Source organism: Lygodium microphyllum, chromosome 4 (genome assembly GCF_053477565.2).
Source record: "Lygodium microphyllum isolate KBCC chromosome 4, Lygodium_microphyllum_v1.1.10, whole genome shotgun sequence".
NCBI classification, from domain to species: Eukaryota; Viridiplantae; Streptophyta; class Polypodiopsida; order Schizaeales; family Lygodiaceae; genus Lygodium; species Lygodium microphyllum.
Genome location: NC_141138.1, coordinates 92,932,242 through 92,955,175, shown reverse-complemented (window position 1 = coordinate 92,955,175; position 22,934 = coordinate 92,932,242). Strand labels below are relative to the sequence as shown.

General features: G+C 45.1%; 1 protein-coding gene across 2 annotated transcripts in view; it reads left to right on the top strand.

The window, feature by feature from the left end:
* Positions 1-22,934, top strand: part of EMB2247 (protein EMBRYO DEFECTIVE 2247) — a 153,714-nt gene that overhangs the window by 41,505 nt on the left and 89,275 nt on the right. For both annotated transcript variants that reach the window (XM_087676233.1, XM_087676232.1), the window contains exons 4-5: positions 18,731-18,814; positions 19,544-19,638. In XM_087676233.1, the coding sequence (XP_087532359.1) occupies positions 18,731-18,814; positions 19,544-19,638 (179 nt within the window). The remainder of the gene's footprint in view (positions 1-18,730; positions 18,815-19,543; positions 19,639-22,934) is intronic.

Below are 22,934 nucleotides of genomic sequence, written 5' to 3'. Positions count from 1 at the left end.
TTCGTCTTTGTATAAAAGACGGGATTCCATGCCAGCATGATAGCACTCGGACTATCACAATGGATAGCATATAACTCTGTAATGCCAAGCTCTCCCACAAATGTGAAAGCCATAAAGCCTCCTTGCATGCCTGAGTGGCAGCCATATGCTCTGTCTCTGTAGTAGACAATGCAACATACTTTTGTAGCCTGGAGATCCAAGAGACTGCTCCTCCTGTGAAGGTAAACACATACCTAGAAGTGGACTTTTTGCAATCCGCATGACCAACGTAGTCTGCATCTGTAAAGCCAACAATAGATGCCTTCTGCTTTCCAAAGCAGATGCACAACTCCTTTGTGCCTTTGAGGTATCTCATAATACCTTTCACTGCTCCCCAATGCTTTTTTCTAGGGTTTGCCATGTATCTGCTAACCACTCCCAGTGCAAAGGCAATGTCAAGATGTGTAGCAACCATAGCATACATAAATTTGCCAACAGTTGAAGCATATGGTATCTTGGCCATTTCAGTCGTCTCGTCATCAGATGTAGGGCTGTCCTCTGCACCGAGTTTCACATATGGAGGCAATGGAACCCCAATTGTTTTTCCCTCCTCTATATTGAAACGTTGCAAAACCTTGGAGATATACTCCTGCTGAGATAGATAGAGTAATCCTTTTGACCTATCTCTGAGTATTTGCATGCCAAGAATGTGATTTGCATCACCAAGTTTCTTCATGTCAAAGTTGCCATGAAGACTTCACTTCAGTGAGTCCAAGGCATGAGTGTCCCTGTCAGCAATCAACATGTCATCAACATACAGAACCAAGATAATCAGGCTGCCATCTGCTGCCTTCTTGGTGTACAAGCAATGATCTACTTGACTTCTTTGGAAACCTTGAGACTGCATAAATGTATTAAACTTATGATACCATTCTCTTGGTTCTTGTTTCAGCCCATACAAACTCCTTTTCAGTTTACATACCATCTTCTCTTTCCCTTTTTCCACAAATCCTTCAGGCTGCTGCATATATATGTTGTCATGGAGATCACCATGTAAGAATCCAGTCTTTACTTCCATTTGTATGAGTTCCATATCTTTAGCTGCAACCAAGTCCAAAATGGTTCTCAATGTAGTTATCTTGACTACAGGAGAGAAGATCTCATCGAAGTCAACTCCATGTTCCTGCTTGTACCCCTTCGCAACCAATCTTGCTTTGTACTTTGGTGAGGAACTAGAAGTGACCTTCATCTTGTAAACCCATTTGCATGGAAGTGTTTTCTGCCCTTTAGGCAACTGCACCAAGTCCCAAGTGCCATTTTTCTCAAGAGATTCCATTTTTGATAACATGGCTTTATACAATGTCTTGCTGCCTTGTCTATCTATTGCTTCCTTGAAGCAAGACGGTTTACCACAGTCTGTCAACATGACATAATCAGCCACATTGTTTGCACCAGGAATGAATCTATCAGGTTGTGTAGTAGCCCTAGACGATCTCCTAACCCAATGATCATTGTTTGTTGGCTATTGAGTATTTTTAGCTTGCTGTCCTTGCATTTCAGCTTGCAAATCAGCTTTAACAGCTTGCTATCCTGGTTGTTCGTGCACATGTAGTGGCTCATTAGCATGGGCAATAGCTGGCTGATCATTTCCACCATTATTTTTTGCATTTACAAGTTCATTTACAACATGTATTTGCTGCTGTTGAGCGGGCACATTTTGTTGTCCAAAAGGTATTTATTCTTGGAATACAACCCTATGGACCTCCTCAGTCTTTTCGGGCTGTTTATGCATGCAATCTTCTCGGAAGATAACATCATTGTTGCGTACTACTTTCCTTTTCTCGGGATTCCGTCACTATATCCTAGGAAAATGCATTTACAGGACTTTGGCTCAAGTTTCCTGTGTTTTTCTTTACGAATGTGCACAAAAGCCTTGTAGCCAAACACTTTCAGGTGAGCATATGAAGGTGGCTTGCCCGACCACGCTTCTTGTGGAACTTCCCCCCCGAAGACCTGTTCAGTGATCGATTAATTAAGCGTACGGCTGTCATAACAACCTCTGCCCAAAAACCATAGGCTAATGTAGCATGAGACAACATCGTACGAACCTTATCCTGTATGGTCCGATTCATACGCTCTGTAACTCCATTTTGGGGTGGATGAGGGACAGTGAGCTTCCTCTTTATCCTTTTGTTGTCACAAAATGCTTGAAAGGCCTTGGACATATATTCCCTACCATTGTCAGAGTGAAGACACTTAAGCCTGCTTTCACACGCCCGGTTGGTCAGGGGTTCACCTGCTCGCGTCCGTCCTGTTCTGCACAGGAGCCTCGCTGCAGTCCTGTTACTGCAGCCTGGCGGTTTCCTGATTTTGTAGGTGTGCGGGACCTGCACACAGACACAGACACAGAGAGAGAGAGAGAGAGAGAGAGAGAGAGAGAGAGAGAGAGCGCCATCGTGATGGCGAGGAGTCTGGTGTGTGGGCGATGGCGGATCTGCTTCCTCGTCTAGCGGACGTGTCTGCTGCCTTCGTCAAACGTTTTCCCTGCTCGTGTCATCGCGCCCAACCCTCGTCTGTTGCCTTCGACCATCGTTTCGCTCTGCGCGTGTCCTCGCGCCCAACCCTAGCCCGCGACTTGCTGTCTTTCTGCTGTGTGATCTTCTTGCTTACGTCGCCCTGCTCTGCGACGGACGGGTCACTGGCACAGGGTCTGCGCCCTGGTTGCGCTGTTGCGTCCTGCCTGTCCGTTAGTCTCCTGTCCCTGCTGACGTCGGCGTGGTGATCTGCATCGCCCTATCCTATTCTGTCATCCTCAATGCCTGACAGCAAGGGTGTGACAATAGGCCCCAATTCGGGTTGCCACATAGCGAGCGCGAGAGTGTGAACCAGCAAGGGAACGAGGCCCTCTCTGCCTGTGGACGTGCGCACGTGCGGCCGTTTGTTTCTGCGCACGCGCTTCCCAAGCTTCTTCATCAGTCTAGTGCCGGGTCCGTTTTGCCTGAGAAAGAGGGAGAGCGGCCTGCACATTCCTGCCTCCCGTGAGATCTTCGTTTGGCCTTTGACCGGTATACGTAGTGATACACCATGGCTGGCCTGGACCTGGATTTTATAGACCAAACGGTGGGAGCGCTTGGTCCGGACTCTGATACCAAGGAACCTGACGATATGGTTCCGTGCAATGAAGAGATGCCCACTGCTCCTGACTTTCAGCCTGCAGGCAAACGCACCAAGCACACTTCGGAGGAGTCAATGGATCATCAGGATCGTTCCTATGCTCAGGTTGCTTCGGACTCTGCAGACTCTCAGGATGTTGACTGGGAGCATTTGCTAGAGTTTGCCAACACTCTACTTGGCGATTATGTTCAACATAATCAGGAAGTCTTTTCTGACTCTGCACCGGAAGATGTTTTGGAAGCCACTGTTGACCCTAAATCTGTCTTGTGCTCCTTTTCAGTATTCTATGATCGCGCGGTGATACTCTTCTTCATTGGTAGAATCCCCGAGCTTTCCCGTATTCGCCAGTGGCTGCACAGTCTGCTACAAGGGGAATGTGTTGAAGAGATTTTTGTGGGGCCCCGAGGTTTTTTTGAGGTGCTGTTAAAATCTGAGATGCACCGTGTTGCTCTTCTGTCTAAACTGCCCCTGTTTTTTGATCGCCGTTTGGTCCATGTTGTACCATGGCGCCCCATGGCAGATTTTCAGCGCCTGCTGCAACGGGAGTGCCCTGTATGGGTTGAGGTGGAAAATTGCCCAGCTGTTTATTGGCCATTGTTGAAGGATGCCATGGCTGCTGTGGGCACTGTTCTGGTCCCTCCAAGTTTAAGGGCAGTGAATCGTAACCGCTTGTGTATGTTATGGGACACTACCAGGAAAAGGCCTGCGTGGTTACGTCTCAATTGCTCTGGCATGCATCCTTTACACTTTCGTTTGAAATGGGGCAATTTTGCAGGACATTGCTTTTCCTGTGGAAAATTAGGGCATTTCATGGCCGAATGCCCAAAACAGCAACACACTTCAGATGCTGGGCATGTTGCACTACCCATGGAAGATATAGTATGTGATGTCCCGTCGCAGGATGCTATTCACCCACCTAAAGCTCTGGATAAAGGTAAACAACATGTTTCGGGTTTAGATTCCCGTGGCACAGATTGGATTGAAGTATGCGCAAAAAAAGGTACCAGGGTGGTTGCTGGCATGGAGAATTCTGTGCCTTCTGCGTCACAAGATTCCATGCGTACTTATATGCGCAGGAAAGAAATGTTGCCGTCGGAGCACTCTTCTCCTGCGATGGCTTCCTCTGCCCCTTGTCCTCAGCCCACTCGGAGAGTGTATTCGGATCGTCCAAAGGGTCCACCAGCTAAGCTGGCTTTTGATACCAGAGGCAACGTCATTACCCCGTGGGATCGTCGTTATCCCCGCTCCATTCCCAAGCCCGCAGATATGCCGTCTACCTCCAAATCTGGTCCGCAGAACTCTTTTGCCGTGTTGGCTGATTTCTTGGATGAGGGAGTCCTGGACATTCTCGCAGAAAAGGTCAAATCGAGGCAAGCTGTGCCTCGTACTTGATTTTCTTTTACAAAAAACACATGAAAATAGCCATGTGGAATGTGCGAGGAATCTGTTCTCGCCATAAGCAACATGCCATGTGGACTGTATTGCATGAGAATCAGTGGGATGTCTTGTGTGCTGTTGAACACAAGAGTCACGGTGAAGCTGGAAAAGTTGTGGATTGCCATGGCTTTCGTCTATTCTATGCAGGGACACATGCCATGCGTTATTCTGGTGTGCTCATGATTGTGCACGAAAAATATCAACCTCTTCTTATTAAAAATGATGTGCATGGCCGCTTTGTGGTGATTGAAATTTTATTCGATGGAGAAATCTTATGGTTACTTGGTCTCTATGCTCCGAATGATCCTTTATCGTGCCGGGAGCTTTGGCATACTTTGCAGACTTCTTTGTCACTTGGTAGACGGGGCCTCTTCATGGGGGATTTCAATATGTGTGTTGATTCTTTGCAGTCCACATCGGAGCATTCGGTAATGGACGCGCCGGAAAGCCGTAGGTGGCATGAGTTGGCTCTTGCTGTTCTTAAGCAAGATCTCTGGTCCATTCCGCTCAGTATGCAACAACATAGTCGCGGCTGGACCGCGTATACATCATGCAGAATGATGATTTCCTCCCTGAGATGCTTGAAATGAAAGTGTTGTAGCAATATGCATTGTCGGACCATTTTCCTCTGCAGCTTGAGATGCTCGCACAACCCATTGCACCTTTTAAGCGATTTCTGGAGAGGCTCCCTTTGCGTTTTAACTCATCTTATTTGAAGCATGCAATCTTTCAGGGTTATATGCAGCAATTGATTGATAGATTCTTCTTGGACTTCTCTCAGGGCACTGCTTTGTTTGAACGATTGCTCTGTAATGTGCAGCGGGTTGCTCGGCGGTATGGAATCCATCATGCCTCTCTTTGTCGACAACGTCGGCAAGTAGCGGAGGACTTGCTGGCTTTGGTCCGTTCTCTGTTGGTGGACACTCCAGATGATGCATTTCTACTAGCACTGGCAATGCGGGTGGCTCATCTTATTCAAGAGTTTCAATTGAAATCGTATCAACAGGCCAAATTGCAGCATCTGACGGAGACTTTGCAAGATAATGCGTGTCAGACTCATAAGTTCTTTCGATCCCTCCATGCCTCTCCTGCTAGAGAGAATATGACTCGACTCCTGGATGCAGAAGGGCACCTGGTCCTTGATCTGCAGACTATTGTGCATATGTGTAGGAATTATTTCATCGACCTTCTTGGTTCCACTTCTCCACCTTCAGCCCAAACTACTCAGGCCCGTTCAGTTTTTTATGACCTCGTCCGTAATCAGGTTCCGCAGGACATGCAAGCCACTATGGAATCAGATATTTGTGAGGCGGAGGTTATGGATGTTTTGTTACACTTACCCAAGGATAAAAGTCCTGGCTGGGATGGTCTCACCAATGAGTTCTTTGAGGTTTTTGCTACTCAATTGGTGAAACCATTGACAGCTTTGCTTTAGCAGGTGTGGGAAACGGGGATTATGCCTTCCTCATGGAAAGGACTTATTAAATTGCTTCCAAAGGTTCCTTCGCCGTCTATGTTGAAACATTGGCGCCCAATTTCTTTAATGGGTTCTATGTACAAAATCTTTCCCAAAGTAATGGCGAATCGGCTCCACAAGCATCTCCCTGCCATTGTGCATCCTCTTCAATATGGTTTCATTAAGGGCCGAAATATTCTGCACAATGTATTAAATGCGCAACTGGCGATTGATTATGCAAGGCATTCTAATCAGGAGGTCGTACTGATTCAATTGGACCTGGAAAAGGCTTTCGACTATCTGGACTGGTCTTTTGTTGCAGAGCTTATGTCTGCTATGGGATTTGGTGATCGGATGTCTCGACTGATCTACATCATCAGTGTAGCAGCGTCTTCGCGAGTCATGTTAAATGGAGGCGTTACCGAGCCATTTGCCCTTGCCCGCTCTATCAGACAGGGGTGCCCATTGAGCCCTCTCTTCTTTGCCCTTGCGACTCATCCAATTCTTTCGATGTTATCTCATATGGCAGCTTCCTCTCAGTTGGCTGGATTGTCGCTTCCTTTTGGACAACATTTCATTAGTCAATCCTTGGCTGATGATAGTTTTATGATTCTGCGGGCGGATAAGGATAACCTTCGCAAAGCATTGGATGTTTGGGCTCTCTTTGGTCAGGCTTCTGGCCTTCGCATCAATGCGTTGAAATCAGCCATTCTCAGCTGCACGGAGTCGGATTTGCAGTCATTGAACTGGCAGGGTATCGTTGTGCCTCGTGGCTCCGTTGTCAGGCATCTTGGCTACCCCTTGGGCGTTGATGTTCCCCCAAAGCAGCTTCTACAGTGGACTTCTCAGAAACTGGCGGCTAAGTTCCTGTATTGGAAGTCTCAGGCTTGGCCATTCCATGTTCGCCTCAAAGTAGCCCAGACAATTATGTTGCCGATGCTCTCATATTTCTTGCCCTTGCTGCCCTGGACTACTACTACTCCGAATGCTCTGACTCAGTTTATTCGTTTTATGTTATGGAAGACAGATTCCTTGCATGCAAGCATTTCCTGGATTTCTTGGTCGTATGCGTGCACCCCCAAACGCATGGGTGGAGGAGCTATTTTGGATGCCCAAACTCACATGCTGGCCCTCCGTTGGTCTCTTTTCCGCGCCATGTGCTCAAATCATCATCCGTGGGTCGTTATAGCCCATTATTTCCTTGAGGAGCATGGGCTTCGGCATGGCAATACCCAAATCCAGAGTTCGTGGTGGCATGTTCTTAATGCTAGTTTCCGATTCTGTTGTTCCTCTTCATCACTGCTTGCCCATTTGGTATGTTCCTGGAAACTGGTCCTCCGGAAGGCTCAGTGGCATCTGGCGGAGGATCGCTTAGCTGCTAATTCTTTTCAACTGGAATTGCTGGCAGTCTTGTGGTTACTTTCATGGGAAGGTAAACAAGAGCTTCGACCACAATTCAACCGTATGGCACGTTTGGGCTTAACTTCAGTCGCGGATGCCACCCTTGCCAGTCGCAATGTGTTAATATCATTTCGTACAGCCAGGAGGATCTTTAGGATCCCTCGCGGATACAGGCATTTATGGGAACAGCTTTTGATGGTGCTCCAGAGCAGACAACCCTTTCCTGCCCTTGCTTCGGATCGTCCTTGGCAGGATTGGGACTTTGAAGGCCGGCTGAGTTTCGGCAAAGCTTCCGCTAACCAGATCTATCATCTTCTGATTAAAGATCATCACTGGCTGGTCACTAAAGCTAATGCTCTATGGGGATTGCGTAAATCCCGGTCATGGTGGAGGGCAACTGTGATGGAAGGGTGGCTGAACAAGACACCCTTCAAATATAAGGTCTTTCTTTGGAGGGTGATGATTGGGGGTCTTCCGCTTGCTTCGGCTCTTTCCAAGCGACGAATATCCAATGGCAACTATTTCTTTTGCACCACCAGCGTCGAATCTGCCCGTCACCGATTTATTTCTTGCCCTATCGCTAAGAAAATATGGTCGTTCTTGTCAGCCGTTTGGAGAGCGGTGGTTGGTTTCTCACTAAGGCCCTTTGATTGGGTCTTTGTGCAGCCCAAATACCCAACACCGGCACAGCCACATATGAAGCTCGTGTTTCACTTTCTTCGATATTGGGGCTAGTGGCATAACTGGACCATTCGGAATGCTTTTCTTTTTGATTCTGCCTGTAATGTTCAGCGGCATATTGCTAGGCTTAAGGGTCTCTTGTATTGGCAGATAGATCTTCTTCAGCATTCTGACTTACTTTCCCAGGAGGACTTGCGTCCCTGGCATATGGCAATTTCCTCTACATCTTTGCCATGACCTTGTAACTCTTAGAACTAGAACTGTTTCACATAATGGCTTAGTGCCATCATGTATCTTGTAATCAAGTAAACTTGTACTTTTTTCGTAATTAATACAATTACCTTTTACGGAGAGAGAGAGAGAGAGAGAGAGACGCCTAGTTCCTAACCTGCCCCTTCACCTTTGTCGTCGTCCCGTCTCAGCTCAGGTAACAGATCAAGTGTGACAGAGCAGGGTAAATAGATTTCTTCTTCGCCTCAGCGCGAATTAGTATTTTGTGACAGAAGAGAGAAGCATGGTTGGCTTGGATATGGCTTTTATTGACCAAACGGTGGCAGCCCTTGGTCCGGATTCTCATATAGAGGAACCGGAGGATATGGTTCCTTGCATAGAGGAGATGCCTCCTGCTCGTGACTTTCAGCTTGCGGGCAAACGCTCCAAGCATATGCCCGAAGAGACAATGGATCATCAGGAATGTTCTGATGCTCAGGTTGCCTTTGACTTTGTGGATTCTCAGGACATTGACTGGAGTTTGCCAACACTTTGTGTGGCGAGTATATCTAACATAATCATGAAGCTTTTTCGGACTCTGGAATTGAAGTTGTTCTGGAAGCCACGGTGGACCCGAAAACTGTCTTGCGTTCTTTTTCGGTGTTTTATGACCGGGCGGTTATTCTCTTCTTCACTGGCAGGATTCCAGTGCTTTCCCATATTCGCTAGTGGCTGCACCATTTACTATAGGCGGAGTGTGTTAAGGAGATTTTTGTTGGGCCACGAGGCTTCTATGAGGTGTTGTTGAAATTTGAAAAGCATCGGGCTGATCTTATATCTAAACTGCCATTGTTCTTTGATCGCCGTTTGGTCCATGTTGTGCCATGGCGCCCGATGGCAGACTTTCAGCGCCTGCTTCAATGTGCGGCTGTCTATTGGTCTTTGTTAAAGGATGCCATGGCCACTGTGGGAATTGTGCTTGTCCCCCCGAGCCTAAGGGGCATGAATCGCAACCGTTTATGTATGTTATGGGACACTGCTAGGAAAAGGCCTGCTTGGTTTCGTATTAATTGCTCTGGCATTCATCGTTTGCACTTTCATTTGAAATGGGGCAACTTTGCAGGACACTGCTTTTCGTGTGGAAAATTGGGGCATTTTATGGCCAAATGCCTAGAGAAGCAACTGTCTTCAGATGCTGAGCATCTTGTGCTGCCTATGGAAGACATGGTGCTTGATGCTCCATCACAGGATGCAACCCAGCCACCTAAAGTTCTGGATAAAGGTAAACAACCGGTTTCAGGTTTGGATTCCCGTGGCACTGACTGGATAGAGGCATGTCCTAAAAAGGTAAAAAGGTTGATGCTGGCCCAGCGGCTACTGGGGCTAATGTTTCACAAGATTCCATGTACACGTATATGCGCAGGAAAGAAATGTTGTCTTCCGAGCATGCTGCGCGTACTATGCTTTTTTCTGCTCCTCGTAATCAGTCTACTAGGACAGTCTATACCGACGGTCCAAAGGGCCCACCCGCTAAGTTGGCTTTTGATTCTCGAGGGAATGTGATTACACCATGGGATCGTCGCTATCCCCGTTCCATCCCCAAGACAGTGGATATTCCGTCTACCTCTAAAGCTGGCCGTCAGAACTCTTTTGCTATGTTAGCTGATTTTTTGGATGAGGGTGTCCTTGATATTCTAGCAAAAAAGGTTAAATCGAGGCAAGTGGTGCTTTGTTCCCGATCTTCTCTTTGAATACACATGAAGATAGCCACGTGGAATGTGCGAGGCATTTGTTCTCGCCATAAACAACATGCCATGTGGACTATATTGCATGAGAATCAATGGGATGTCTTGTGTGCGATAGAGCACAAGAGTAACAATGAAGTTGGAAAAGTTGTGGATTGCCATGGGTTTCGCTTGTTTTATGCAGGGACACATGCCGGGCATTATTCTGGTGTACTTATGATTGTACATGAGAAATATCAGCCGGTTCTTATTAAAAATGATGTACATGGCCGCTTTGTGGTGAAGTTTTATTTGAAGGAGAGATCTTATGGTTGCTAGGCCTATATGCTCCGAATGACCCTTTATCCCGCCGGGATCTTTGGAATACCTTGAAGACCTCCTTGTCACTTGGCAGACGAGGTTTTTTGATGGGAGATTTCAATATGTGTGTTGATTCTTCGCAGTCCACTTCAGGGCATTTGGTGATGGGACGCTCCGGAAAGTCGGGTATGGCATGAGTTTGCTCTTGCTGTACTTAAGCAAGACCTATGGTCCTGGCTACACCCTTCTGCTACAGGGTTTACTTTCCACTCGGCGCAGTATGCAACTACATGGTCGCGGTTGGACCGCATGTACATTATGCAGAATGATGATTTTCTTCCTGAGATGTTGGAAATGATAGTCTTGCAGCAATATGTCTTGTCGGACCATTTCCCTCTCTAGCTTGAGATGCTTGGACAACCCATTGCACCTTTTATGAAATTGCTAGATAGACTCCCTTTACGTTTCAACTCCTCTTTTTTGAAGCATTTACTCTTTCGAGGTTATTTACAGCAAGTGATTGATAGATTCTTATTGGACTTCACCTCGGAGGGCACTGCTTCCTTTGAACGATTGCTCTCTAATGTGCAGCGGATTGCTCGGCAGTATGGGATCCACCATGCCTCTCTTTGTCGGCGGCGTCGACACGCAGCGGAGGACTTACTGGCTTTGGTTTGCTCACTGCTGGTGGACACTCGAGATGATGAATTTCTGCTGTCATCACTGGTAATGCGTTTGGCTAACCTTATTAAAGAGTTTCAGTTGAAATCTTATCAGAAGGCCAAATTGCAAAATTTGACTGAGAATTTGCAAGATAGTGCTTGTCAAACTCATAAGTTCTTTCGCGCTTTGCATGCCTCTCCTGCTCGAGAAAATATGACTAGACCCCAGAATTCAGAAGGTCAAATGGTCACTGACCCTCAGACCATTGTCAATATGTGCAGGAATTATTTTCTAGATCTTCTTGGTTCTTCTCAGGCACCTTTTGATCAGGTTGCGCATGCACGTTCAGTCTTCTATGATCTGGTCCGGCATCAGGTTCCACTTGATATGCAAACCACTTTGGAGACATATATCTGTGAGGAGGAGGTTATGGATGCTTTGTTGCACCTGCCTAAGGATAAAAGTCCGGGTTGGGATGGTCTCACCAATAAATTCTTTGAGAGTTCTGCTACCCGACTAGTGAAGCCATTGACGGCTATGTTTCAGCAGGTTTGGGAAACGGGGTTCATGCCTTCCTCATGGAAAGAAGGGCTTATTAAATTGCTTCCAAAGGTTCCTTCGCCGTCACTGTTGCAACATTGGAGACCAATCTCTTTGATGGGTTCGATGTATAAAATCTTTTCCAAAGTACTGGTGAATCGGCTCCACAAGCATCTTCTGACCGTTGTGCATCCTCTTCAATATGGTTTCATCAAGGGCCGCATCATTCTGCATAATATCTTAAATGTGCAAATGGCTATTGACTATGCAAGGCACTCTAGTCAGGAAGTGGTATTGGTCCAATTGGATCTGGAAAAGGCTTTTGACTATTTAGACTGGTCTTTCATTGTATAACTTATGTCTACCATGGGCTTTGGCACTCGGATGTCCCACTTGATCTACACCATTAGTGCTGCGGCTTCTTCGCGAGTTATGCTAAATGGTGGTGTTACAGAGCCCTTTGTCCTTGCACGCTCTGTGAGACAAGGTTGTCCGCTGAGTCCTCTCTTCTTTGCCCTGGCGACTCATCCAGTTCTTTCGATGTTATCCTCCATGGCAGCTTCTGCTCAATTGGCCGGATTGTCTCTTCCTTTTGGTTAGCACTTGATTAGTCAATCTTTGGCTGATGACAGCTTTATAATTTTACGTGCGGACAAGGACAATATTCGCAAAGCATTAGATGTCTGGACGCTCTTTGGCCAGGCTTCTGGTCTTCGTATCAATACTTCCAAATCAGCCATTCTCAGTTGCACGGAGTCCGATTTACAGTCACTGGGCTGGCAGGGCGAGGTTAATCTCCGTGGTTCCATTGTCAGGCATCTTGGGTACCCTTTGGGTGTTGATGTTCGGCCAAAACAACTACTACAGTGGATTTCACAGAAATTGGCAGCGAAGTTTCTGTATTGGAAGTCGCAAGCTTGGCCCTTCCATGTTCGCCTCAAAGTGGCCTAGATAATTATGCTGCCAATGCTCACATATTTCTTGCCATTGCTGCCTTGGACTCCTACCACTTTGAATGCTCTCACGCGGCCCATTCGTTTCATGTTATGGAAGAAGGATTCATTGCAGGCAGGTATTTCGTGGATTTTGTGGTCGCATACATGTACTCCCAAACGCCTGGGTGGGGGGGCCATTTTGGATGCTGAAACTCATATGTTGGCCCTTCGTTGGTCTCTTTTTCGTGCCATGTGTGTGGAGCATCACCCGTGGGCCGTGATAGCCTGTTATTTTCTTGAGGACTGCGGGCTTCTGCATGGTAATACACAAATTCGAAGTTCCTGGTGGCATGTTCTTAATGTGGACTCTCGGTTTTCGAGTCCTTCATCCCTGCTTGTTCACTTGGTCGGCTCTTGGCAATTGGTTCTCCAGAAGGTGCGTTGGCATCCAGCGGAGGCCCGTTTACATACTAACTCTTTTCAATTGGAATTGTTGGTAGCCTTGAGATTACTTTCATGGGAAGGCAAACAGGAGCTCAAGCCAAAATTTAACCGCATGGCCCGATTGGGCTTGACTTCTGTTGGAGATGCCACCCTTGCCAGTCGTAATGTAATCATATCGTTTCGCACTGCCAGGTGGCTTTTTCGAATCCCTCGGGGATACCATGATTTGTGGGAATAGCTTTTGTTAGTCCTCTAGAGCAGGCAACCCTTTCCTGCCCTTGCTGTGGATTGCCCTTGGCAGGACTGGGTCTTGGCAGGCCGGTTGAATTTGGAAAAGGCCTCGGCTAACCAGGTGTACCATCTTCTCATTAAAGATCATCAATGGCTAGTCACTAAAGCCAATATCGTATAGGGGTTGCGGAAATCTCAGTCATGGTGGAAGGCAACTGTGATGGAGGGTTGGGTGAGCAAGACACCTTTCAAATGCAAGGTCTTTCTTTAGAGGGTGATGATTGGTGGTCTTCCTCTTGCCTCGGCCCTTTCCAAGCGTCGAATCTCTAACGGCAATTGTTTCTTCTGCACCACCACGGTGGAAACGGCCCGTCATCGATTTATATCTTGCCCTCTCGCAAAGCATATCTGGTCGCTTTTGTCAGCGGTTTGGCAAGCGGTGGTTGGTTTCTCGTTGACCCTTTCGATTGGGTTTTTGTACGCCCAAAATACCCCGCACCGGCATAGTTGCATATGAAGATCTTGTTCCATTTTCTTAGATACTATGTCCTTTCCTTTCTCTTTCTTCCATTTGTAGCAGTCACATTTAAAGTGACCCTTCTTGCCACAATGATGGCATTCAACATCCTTGCCACGTGATTTACTGCATCCCTCGCTATCAAATTTTCCTTTCTGTTGTGATCTGCCCCTAGTACGCAAAGCACTGGAAGACTTACTGGATGCATTGTTTTGCCGATTCATTTCTTCCATGAGTAGAAGTGAAGGAGAAAATGCAATTCTGATCTTGGATAAGGCACTCAACATGGGTAGCAAGTGGAAAACATGGTTGTCATGTCAAATGTTGTCTGATTAGTACCGCTTGACAATTGTACGGTACTAATTGGGCTAATAAATCTTAAACGTATGTTTGATGCTATGTCCAATGAAAAAATAATTGTACGTATAATTTTAATGCATACACCTAATGTTGGGACTCAAAACGATACACTTCAAACAATTAGTGTCTTTTCACTAGGAGTTTACATATGTAGAGCTTGAGGATAGAGAGAATGGAGAGCTTGAGAGCGGAGGGAGGGCAAAGGAGAGCTTGAGGGAGTAGGGGGTAGAGGGCTTGAGGAGAGAGTGTGTGAGAGAGCTTGAAATTTGAATTTGAAATTAGTGGAAGAGATATATTGCTACACACACACACACACACACACACACACACACACACAGAGAGAGAGAGAGAGAGAGAGAGAGAGAGAGAGAGAGAGAGAGTATCACTTTGGAGGCGGATATTTGCGAGGAGGAGGTTATGGATGTTTTGTTGCACCTGCCTAAGGATAAAAGTCCTGGTTGGGATGGTCTCACTAACGAATTCTTTAAGAACTCGGCCACGTAGTTGGTGAAGCCATTGGCGGTCATGTGTCAGCAGGTTTGGGAAACAGGGGTCATGCCTTCCTCATGGAAAGAAGGCCTTATCAAACTGATTCCCAAGGTCCCTTCGCCGTCAAAGCTGCAACACTGGAGACCAATTTCTTTGATGGGCTCGATGTATAAAATCTTCTCCAAAGTGCTGGCGAATCGGCTTCACAAGCACCTTCCAGCTATTGTGCATCCTCTCCAATATGGTTTCATCAAGGGCCGCAACATTCTGCATAATATCTTGAATGTGCAAATGGCTATTGACTATGCGCGGCACTCCAGTCAGGAAGTGGTATTGATTCAATTGGACTTGGAAAAGGCGTTTGACTATGTGGACTGGTCTTTCATTGCAGATCTCATGTCTGCTATGGGCTTTGGTACCCGGATGTCCCAATTGATCTACACCATTAGTGCTGCGGCTTCTTCAAGAGTTATGCTCAATGGTGGGGTTACAGAGCCATTTGTCCTTGCACGCTCGGTCAGACAGGGTTGCCCTTTGAGTCCTCTCTTCTTTGCCCTGGCAACTCACCCGGTCCTTTCAATGCTATCCTCAATGGCGGCTTCTGCTCAGCTGGCAGGATTGTCTCTTCCTTTGGGGTAGCACTTCATTAGCCAATCTTTGGCTGATGACACCTTTATGATTTTGCGGGCAGACAGGGACAACATTCGAAAGGCATTAGATGTTTGGACGCTCTTTGGTCAGGCCTCTGGTCTTCGCATCAATGCCTTTAAGTCGGCCATTCTCAGTTGCACGGAGCCTGATTTACAGTCATTAGGCTGGCAGGGCCAGGTGGTTTCCCGTGGATCCATTGTCAGGCATCTTGGATACCCGTTGGGGGTGGATGTACGGCCAAAGGACCTACTGGAGTGGATTTCACAAAAACTGGCGGTGAAGTTTATGTATTGGAAGTCGCAAGCGTGGCCATTCCATGTGCGCCTTAAAGTGGCTGAGACAATTATGCTACCAATGCTAACGTATTTCCTGCCATTGCTGCCGTGGACGCCTACTACTTTGAAGGCTCTCACTCATCCCATTCGTTTCATGCTATGGAAGAAGGATTCACTGCAGGCAGGCATTTCATGGATTTCATGGTCACATACATGTACCCCTAAACGCATGGGTGGTGGCGCTATTTTGGATGCAGAAACTCATATGCTGGCTCTTCGTTGGTCTCTTTTTCGTGCCATGTGTGTGGATCATCACCCATGGACCATCATAGCCCGTTATTTTCTTGAGGACAGCGGGCTACGCCATGGTAACACACAGCTTCGGGCCTCCTGGTGGCATGTCCTTAATGCTGACTCTCGATTTTCCAGTCCCTCTTCCTCTTTATTACTGCACTTGGTCGGCTCTTGGAAAGTGGTGCTCCAAAAGGCCCGTTGGCATCCAGTAGGGGACCGCTTGCAGACTAACTCCTTTCAGCTGGAATTGTTGGCAGTATACAGATTACTTTCATGGGAAGACAAACATCAGCTCAGACCGAGATTTAACCGCATGGCCCGTTTAGGTGTGACTTCGATTGCGGATGCTACCCTTGCCACTCGCAATGTCCTCGCATCATTTCGGACTGCTAGGAGACTTTTCAGGATCCCGCGCGGATACCGTGGTTTATGGGAAAAGCTTTTGTTGGAGCTTCAGGGTAGGCAACCCTTTCCTGCCCTGGCTGTGGATCGTCCTTGGCAGGACTGGGACCTTGCAGGCCGGTTGAGTATGGAAAAGGCCTCTACTAATCAGGTGTATCATCTTCTCATTCAAGATCACCAATGGCTGGGTGTGAAAGCTAATACTGTTTGAGGACTGCGGAAATCGCTGTCATGGTGGCAGGCAACGCTGATGGAGGGCTGGCTGAATAAGGCACCTTTCAAATGCAAGGTCTTTCTTTGGCGGGTAATGATTGGTGGTCTTCCTCTTGCCTCGGCCCTTTCCAAGCGTCGAATCTCGAATGGCAATTGTTTCTTCTGTACCACTACTACGGAATCGGCCCGACATCGTTTTCTTTCTTGCCCGCTCGCCAAGAATATCTGGTTACTCTTGTCGCAAATCTGGCGCGCGGTGGTGGGGTCCTCACTAACTCCTTTCGATTGGGTTTTTGTGCGCCCGAAGTACCCCACACCGCCACAATTACATATGAAGATCTTATTTCACTTTTTTAGATACTGGGGATGCTGGCACATTTGGACCACGCGCAATGCTTTTCTCTTTGATTCGGTCTCTAATGTACTGAGACATATTGCCAGGCTTAAAGGGCTCTTGCATTGGCAGCTAGATCTCATTCGGCACTCTGACTTGCTCCCTCGGGAGGATTTGCATCCCTGGCATATGGCAATTGCCTCTGGGTCGTTGCCATGATTGGTGTAACCTTTTTAGTGCATTAGTACGGGGATTTCCCACACGTTGGCCTAGGGCCCTCGTGTCTCTTGTAATCATGTAATCATGTAATCTTGTACCTTTTTTCGTAATTAATACAATTACCTTTTACGAAAGAAAAAGAGAGAGAGAGTAAAAAACACCTACAACTACCAAAAAGTGGTCCCAAGCGGTCACAATTAGGCACTTTAAAATCCGTCTACTGGACATGGACAACTAGGGCTGAAAGTGTTGGTGTAGAGCAAAGTCTGGATCCTTCTAGGTTTCTTGAAGTCGATGACCAGCAAGAGGAGGAATTTAATGACGAATTTAAGGATCAGCTAAGGACAATAGTTGAAATGTTTATGCAGCTGGCAAATGATTCTTGGGTTATGTGTTTTTTTGAACTCCCCAAAGGAGGGTAGCAAAGGCATGAAGAGGAAGTTGTCTTCAAGAACTTTGGGATAGCAAGATGTACAAGAGGAAGAGCCGATGTAGTAGCGTGATGTTCCAAATGTGGGTAATGAGCATAAGGAAATGATGCTAGTGGGGCAATGATGCATATACAAGGCTAACTTGGAAGTGCCAATCCAATGTTTTTATTTTGGACAGCAAGGCATACATGCGGACCCAAGTCATTGGAGGTACTTTGGTGGTGTTTGGGTTTTTCAAGCAATTTTCCAAGCAATGGTCAGTAATGCCTCAGCCATGGGGATGCAAGGACCTAATGTATTTGGTATGCAGTCATCTATGCATGGAATGCAAGGGCCAATGCACTTGGGGATGGTAAGTAGAATACAAAATCCTAATGTTGGCATGATGCTTGGGGCACAAAGTAGCATGTTTGGCAATGCACGTGTGCAACCACTATGCTTGGAACTTGTGGTATTAATGCTGGTTATGCAAATGCTCTATATAGTGCTGGTCAGAAGGAAAATATGGCTAGGAATGCCTGGAATGTATGGGAAAATGTATCTTGCTGTGGTGGGTGGTATGCAAATTCCCATGTAGAGTCTTATTGCAATGTTCCAAAGTATACAAACACGAATATTTCATAATGCATCTGGTGCTCCTAGCATGTTAGCTACACATGAAGAGCTAGTTAACTGGATCAATGTTTCGTGCTGGTTAAGTTAGAATTGCAACAATGTGAACATATAAAGGATCTCCATGCTCTTGAGGAAAACAAAAGGCCTAGATCCTAGTGTGGGTCTTGGGGCATGAAGAGTTAGACATAAAGTTTCCATGCTTCTTAGTGAAGTTTTGGTATTGTTTCACATATTAATAGATGTAAATGGATGGAGGAGGTTGACCTTGTAGATCATCCTTAGTGTTGTACTTTACCTTGATGAGTTTTGGTTGGAGCTACTCAGTGCTTGTATGGAACTTGATAAGGTCTTCTTATCAGCCTTATTACTGGAATTATTGCAGCAAATTGCTGTTCCACATCTTGCAACTATTTAAGTTGCGTACGTTTGTTCACTGTTATTGCAGGTGGAGCAGGGAATCAAATATGATGGTTTCTGACTTGAATCAGGCTGTTAGAAAAGAACTCTAGCTTTATTTTTCAACAGGGATATCAGTGTGTCATACTCAGCGCTATACTGTCATAGGCATTAAATAGTTTATTGGGAGATTTACTTATTTTTGTGGCCTCTATTTCATGTTTCTATTTTGCTTGCTTTAGTCATGGTTCCTTATCCCTGTTGTTTGCTGTTTGTACAATGTGTACTTGAGCACTTTTAATCTATTTGAAACAATTCATTGTGCTCGATTTTTTTAGGACATAATGATACGTCATTGGCGCATGAGAGGAAGGCCAACATTGTGGGTTCCTGGCACAGATCATGCTGGGATTGCAACACAGGTATGGTTACTCCTTTTGGTTGACACTTTGTACTTTCTTATTGTATGCATCTAATCTTTTAAATACTTCATGTTGAGATTACATCTGTACATGTATCACAAACTCAGGTGTCATAGGTCTCATAGGTCTTTTTCTTTCTTCTCTCTCTCTCTCTCTCTCTCTCTCTCTCTCATACACATGATTGTAACTCATGGTCTCATAGGTCATTTTGGTCTTTTGTAGATGTTAACATATCATTTCATTTCATTTCATTTCTCTCTCACATATGCAAATAGAAAATGAAATCTTGGTGTGGGTTATGAATCGATCCTTGCAAAAATATCTAAAGGCTTGTCTGCTTGACGTGGGTACAAGGCTGAGTAGGCAAAGTACATGTGTGCTGCATGTCTCCTACCTTTCAAATCTTACCAAACTTCTGCAGCGGCAAAGTACATGTGTGCTGCATGTCTCCCCCCTTTCAAGTCTTACCAAACTCCTGCAGCACCTTTTATCCTCCACAGCATCAACTTTTCTCTGCCGCCTGCACTCTTAATATAGGAAGATAGTTCAACCTACCTTAAGACTGGCTGCTGCAGCTGAGACACTGATTTTCTTTGTAGTGGGATTGAGTGCTGGCTGGTTGCTCTCATATCTGGGATTGTTTGAGTAAAGGTATCTCTGTACTAAAAAGAATTATATTCTATGGTTTATTGGTTGATGACTTTGACTGATATTTGTTAAATTGTGCAGCTGGTTGTGGAGAAAATGCTGGCATCTCAAGGTGTCAAAAGATTAGAACTTAGTCGGGACGAGTTTGTAGCTAAGGTTTGGGAATGGAAGAAAAAGTAAGTGGGTGGTGTACTTGTTCCTGTTTTGAGCAGATTTTGGGTATGTTAAAAAAATGCTGAAAGATTCAGTTCGAGTATAACATTTGTTCAGTAGGTATCAATTGTAGACATGTTCGACTGAGATTAACTAGTTAGTACCAATGGTACCAAGATTTGAAGGTGCAGATTCAAACAAAAGGGGAGAGTTATTGAGGTTTTAGAATGAGGACTTCGAAGTGTCAACCCTATTGAATAAAGGAGCATGTTCTGCAATTGTTCCTTGAACATGGGGTTGAGTTCCAAAATTGTATTTTGAACATTCAAATGTCTTTGTTTCATTAAAAAAAAGTAGAAACGAAGCTCAATACAAATGAAACATATACCCAAGGCCTTTCAGGGTGGTTTGCTGGTGATGGGAGTGAGAAGCCGTGGTGGAGCAGTGCTACACAACTGGGGTTTGCTGTCTTGTAGGGTAAAGTACAGGTTATGGCAACCCCAAGTCTGAAGGAACTGCTGCCAAAGCTTCAAGGTCTCTTTTGCATGATTCCAATGCTGGGAACCATAGTTGTATTTGTATTACATACGGACTGGTTCGTTCCATATGATTTGTACCGTAGCATATGGTACATATCCGTACCAAAAATAACCATGTGCATATAAGGCATGGTACTTAAGTGACATTGCTATTTTAGCTCTAAACATGTGCACTATCATCTGTAGTCCAAAATAACCAAGGCAATTTTTTATTTCGTACTAATAACATACTGTACCTTATAAACTCTTAAGGTACCAATTAGTACCATATTTATCATGGATGTTTAAAGCTCCCTTGAAGTTGCTTCCAAGGATCTTTGAGGGAGTGGATGATGAATGACCAGCTCTCCACTAAAATGGCATATATCGAAAGGCTCTCACTGAGTTACCAGTGAAGATCAGGTGGCAGGCCTTGTAGATGTGTCACCTGTGAGACTGCCAAAAATCTCCCACTCTCTTGATCACAAAGCAACAGGCTCTAGTACCTATCAGTTGGATAGAGCCTCTAGGCGCACAACTGTATATGAACCAGCCTTGATGATGAAGATCATGTCATGCATCTCCACCTTGCAAACCATCCATAGTGTCATACTTGAGACTGGGTTCTAGAGGATCTTGTAGACTCATCTCCAAAGCAGCTATAAACGCCCTACAAACAACGTAGTAGATTCACAACTATAATCGTTGCTTATTTTCAAGTTTTAACTGTTTTAGAAAATAGAAAGGACAAATACTTGAAGCTGAATATAACAATTATCTAGAAAATCACAGCCATGGGCGCAGAAAGAAATGGAGGTTAGTTGATGGTTGAAAATGGGCAACCTCCCTTGAAGGAATGTATTTCTGTTCAATCCAAAGTCCCTCAAGGATGAACTTAGTTACAGTCAACATGAGAATGAGGAGTACTTCTCACTCTCACAAGATCATGTGAAGGATGTGCATACACACATCACGTGCATAAACTAACTATGCAATGAAAACAATTGATTTCTTTAGAAGATGAGAGTAAAGAGGAAAAATTGGCCTTTTTCCATTGTTGATCAACAGTACATTAATATGGGTTTCCTCTTGTTATTGAAATGGAAGAAGAGCTCAAGAAAAATGTACTATAATGAATTTGTAGGTTTGCTATCCTGTAAAACAACAATGCAACAAGGGGGAGTATTGAGGTGTTTGATTATGATGGAGATGGCGGGGACCAACTTTGGGCTATCTTGAGTTGCTGATATGAGTGTACAACAAAGAAAACTAATCTAGAATGAGAGGAAACTAGCTCTTTTTATAGGAGAAAGAGGAGAGTTAGTGCAAAAAGGAAAAGTGGAGTAACACAAGAAAAGTGTTTAATCACATGCCATGAGGTGTAATAAGCAGTGGAACACTAACGCTTGTGTGACAAGTATCTTGATACTTGTCTCTTTTCTATGGTCTTCCTTTTTGGGTTGAGAATTTTTAAGATTAGAAATAATCCAATTTAGCAAGCATTGCGAGTATACAAAACTCACTGTTTTTAGAATTCATCCTTGTTTTCTAAGAGTATCATTTTTAGGTCAATTTGAGGCTTCTTAAATTTAGGGAGTTGCTAAAATTTAGGGATCTCGCCAGTATCTTGCTAATTATAATTGTTTATTTTGGCGGATCTAGCCCACACTTCAAGATATTAATTCTTTTTGTGCGGGAGTTTGACTCTAATATATTAGAGTTTTGGTCATAGGCACCCAATCAGATCATGTAGATGGAAGTGTATACTATCTTTTTAAATCCATGCATATGTTCAGCATAACCTGTGACAAGTCATTAGTGGTTAGCTCTAATACACTTTTCTAGATATCTAGTAATTACAAAGGAAATAAATTTAATCATAATTGACTGTTAAAAATGATACAAGTTCATTTTCTGTTGTATTGTGACAGTTGTTGTTTGGCTTCACAACTCCGTAGACAATGCTTTTGGGCCATCTTGTGTTGCTATGGTCAACTCTAGCAAACCTTGTCTCGTTGTATTAGAACCAACTAGTTCTCAACTAACTCTCATGGACCACTAGCCATAGGAATTATGAGACTCTCCTCGGTCTTCAACAATATCTCTCCAATGGAGGTTAGGGAAAGCTAAGCCTTGTTGCCTTTTGTCTAGTGGTAATGGATTGAGATCCTTGAGAGTGTTGAGCTAAAATATGCTTCATAGCTAATTAGCATTTTTAAAGAGTTCCAAAACACGCTTAATTAATGAAAAACACAAATTTGGTGCATGGTTTGAGAGAGTTTTAGTGGTCCCCCAAAGCCCTAATTTTTTGGGGCACCCTTCAACATCTATAAATAAATGGGCTGTCCACCATTTAGCCTCATCCTTTTGTGTAGGTTTCTCACTCTACCGTACAGGTTTTTGCCATCAGCCACCTATTGATGGCAGCCCATCGCTATCTAGCCCTAGGTGGCTTGTTTTCAGCTATCGTCTTGCTGTTTGGAGTCTCCATTCGCTGTGTCATCATAGCATTCGATTAGCTTGCGTTTTTGGCATTTGGTGATAGGCGACAGGTTTTTGCCATCTCTCCCTGACATTGGTGATTAGTGTTTGGTGTTTTCGGCAGTCCAATTGGTGGTCATAGCACTTGGGATCCGTCTCTAGTGGACATCACTCTCTGACACTGCATTGCTCTGCCCTTGGGCATTTTGTACACTCTTACATTCATTTACAACATTGATTCACTTCAGAGTTTCTTCTCTCTATGTTTGTCCCTCTGTTTGAGTTTTGAGTTTTTGCATTTTGCATTTTGTGTTTAGAGT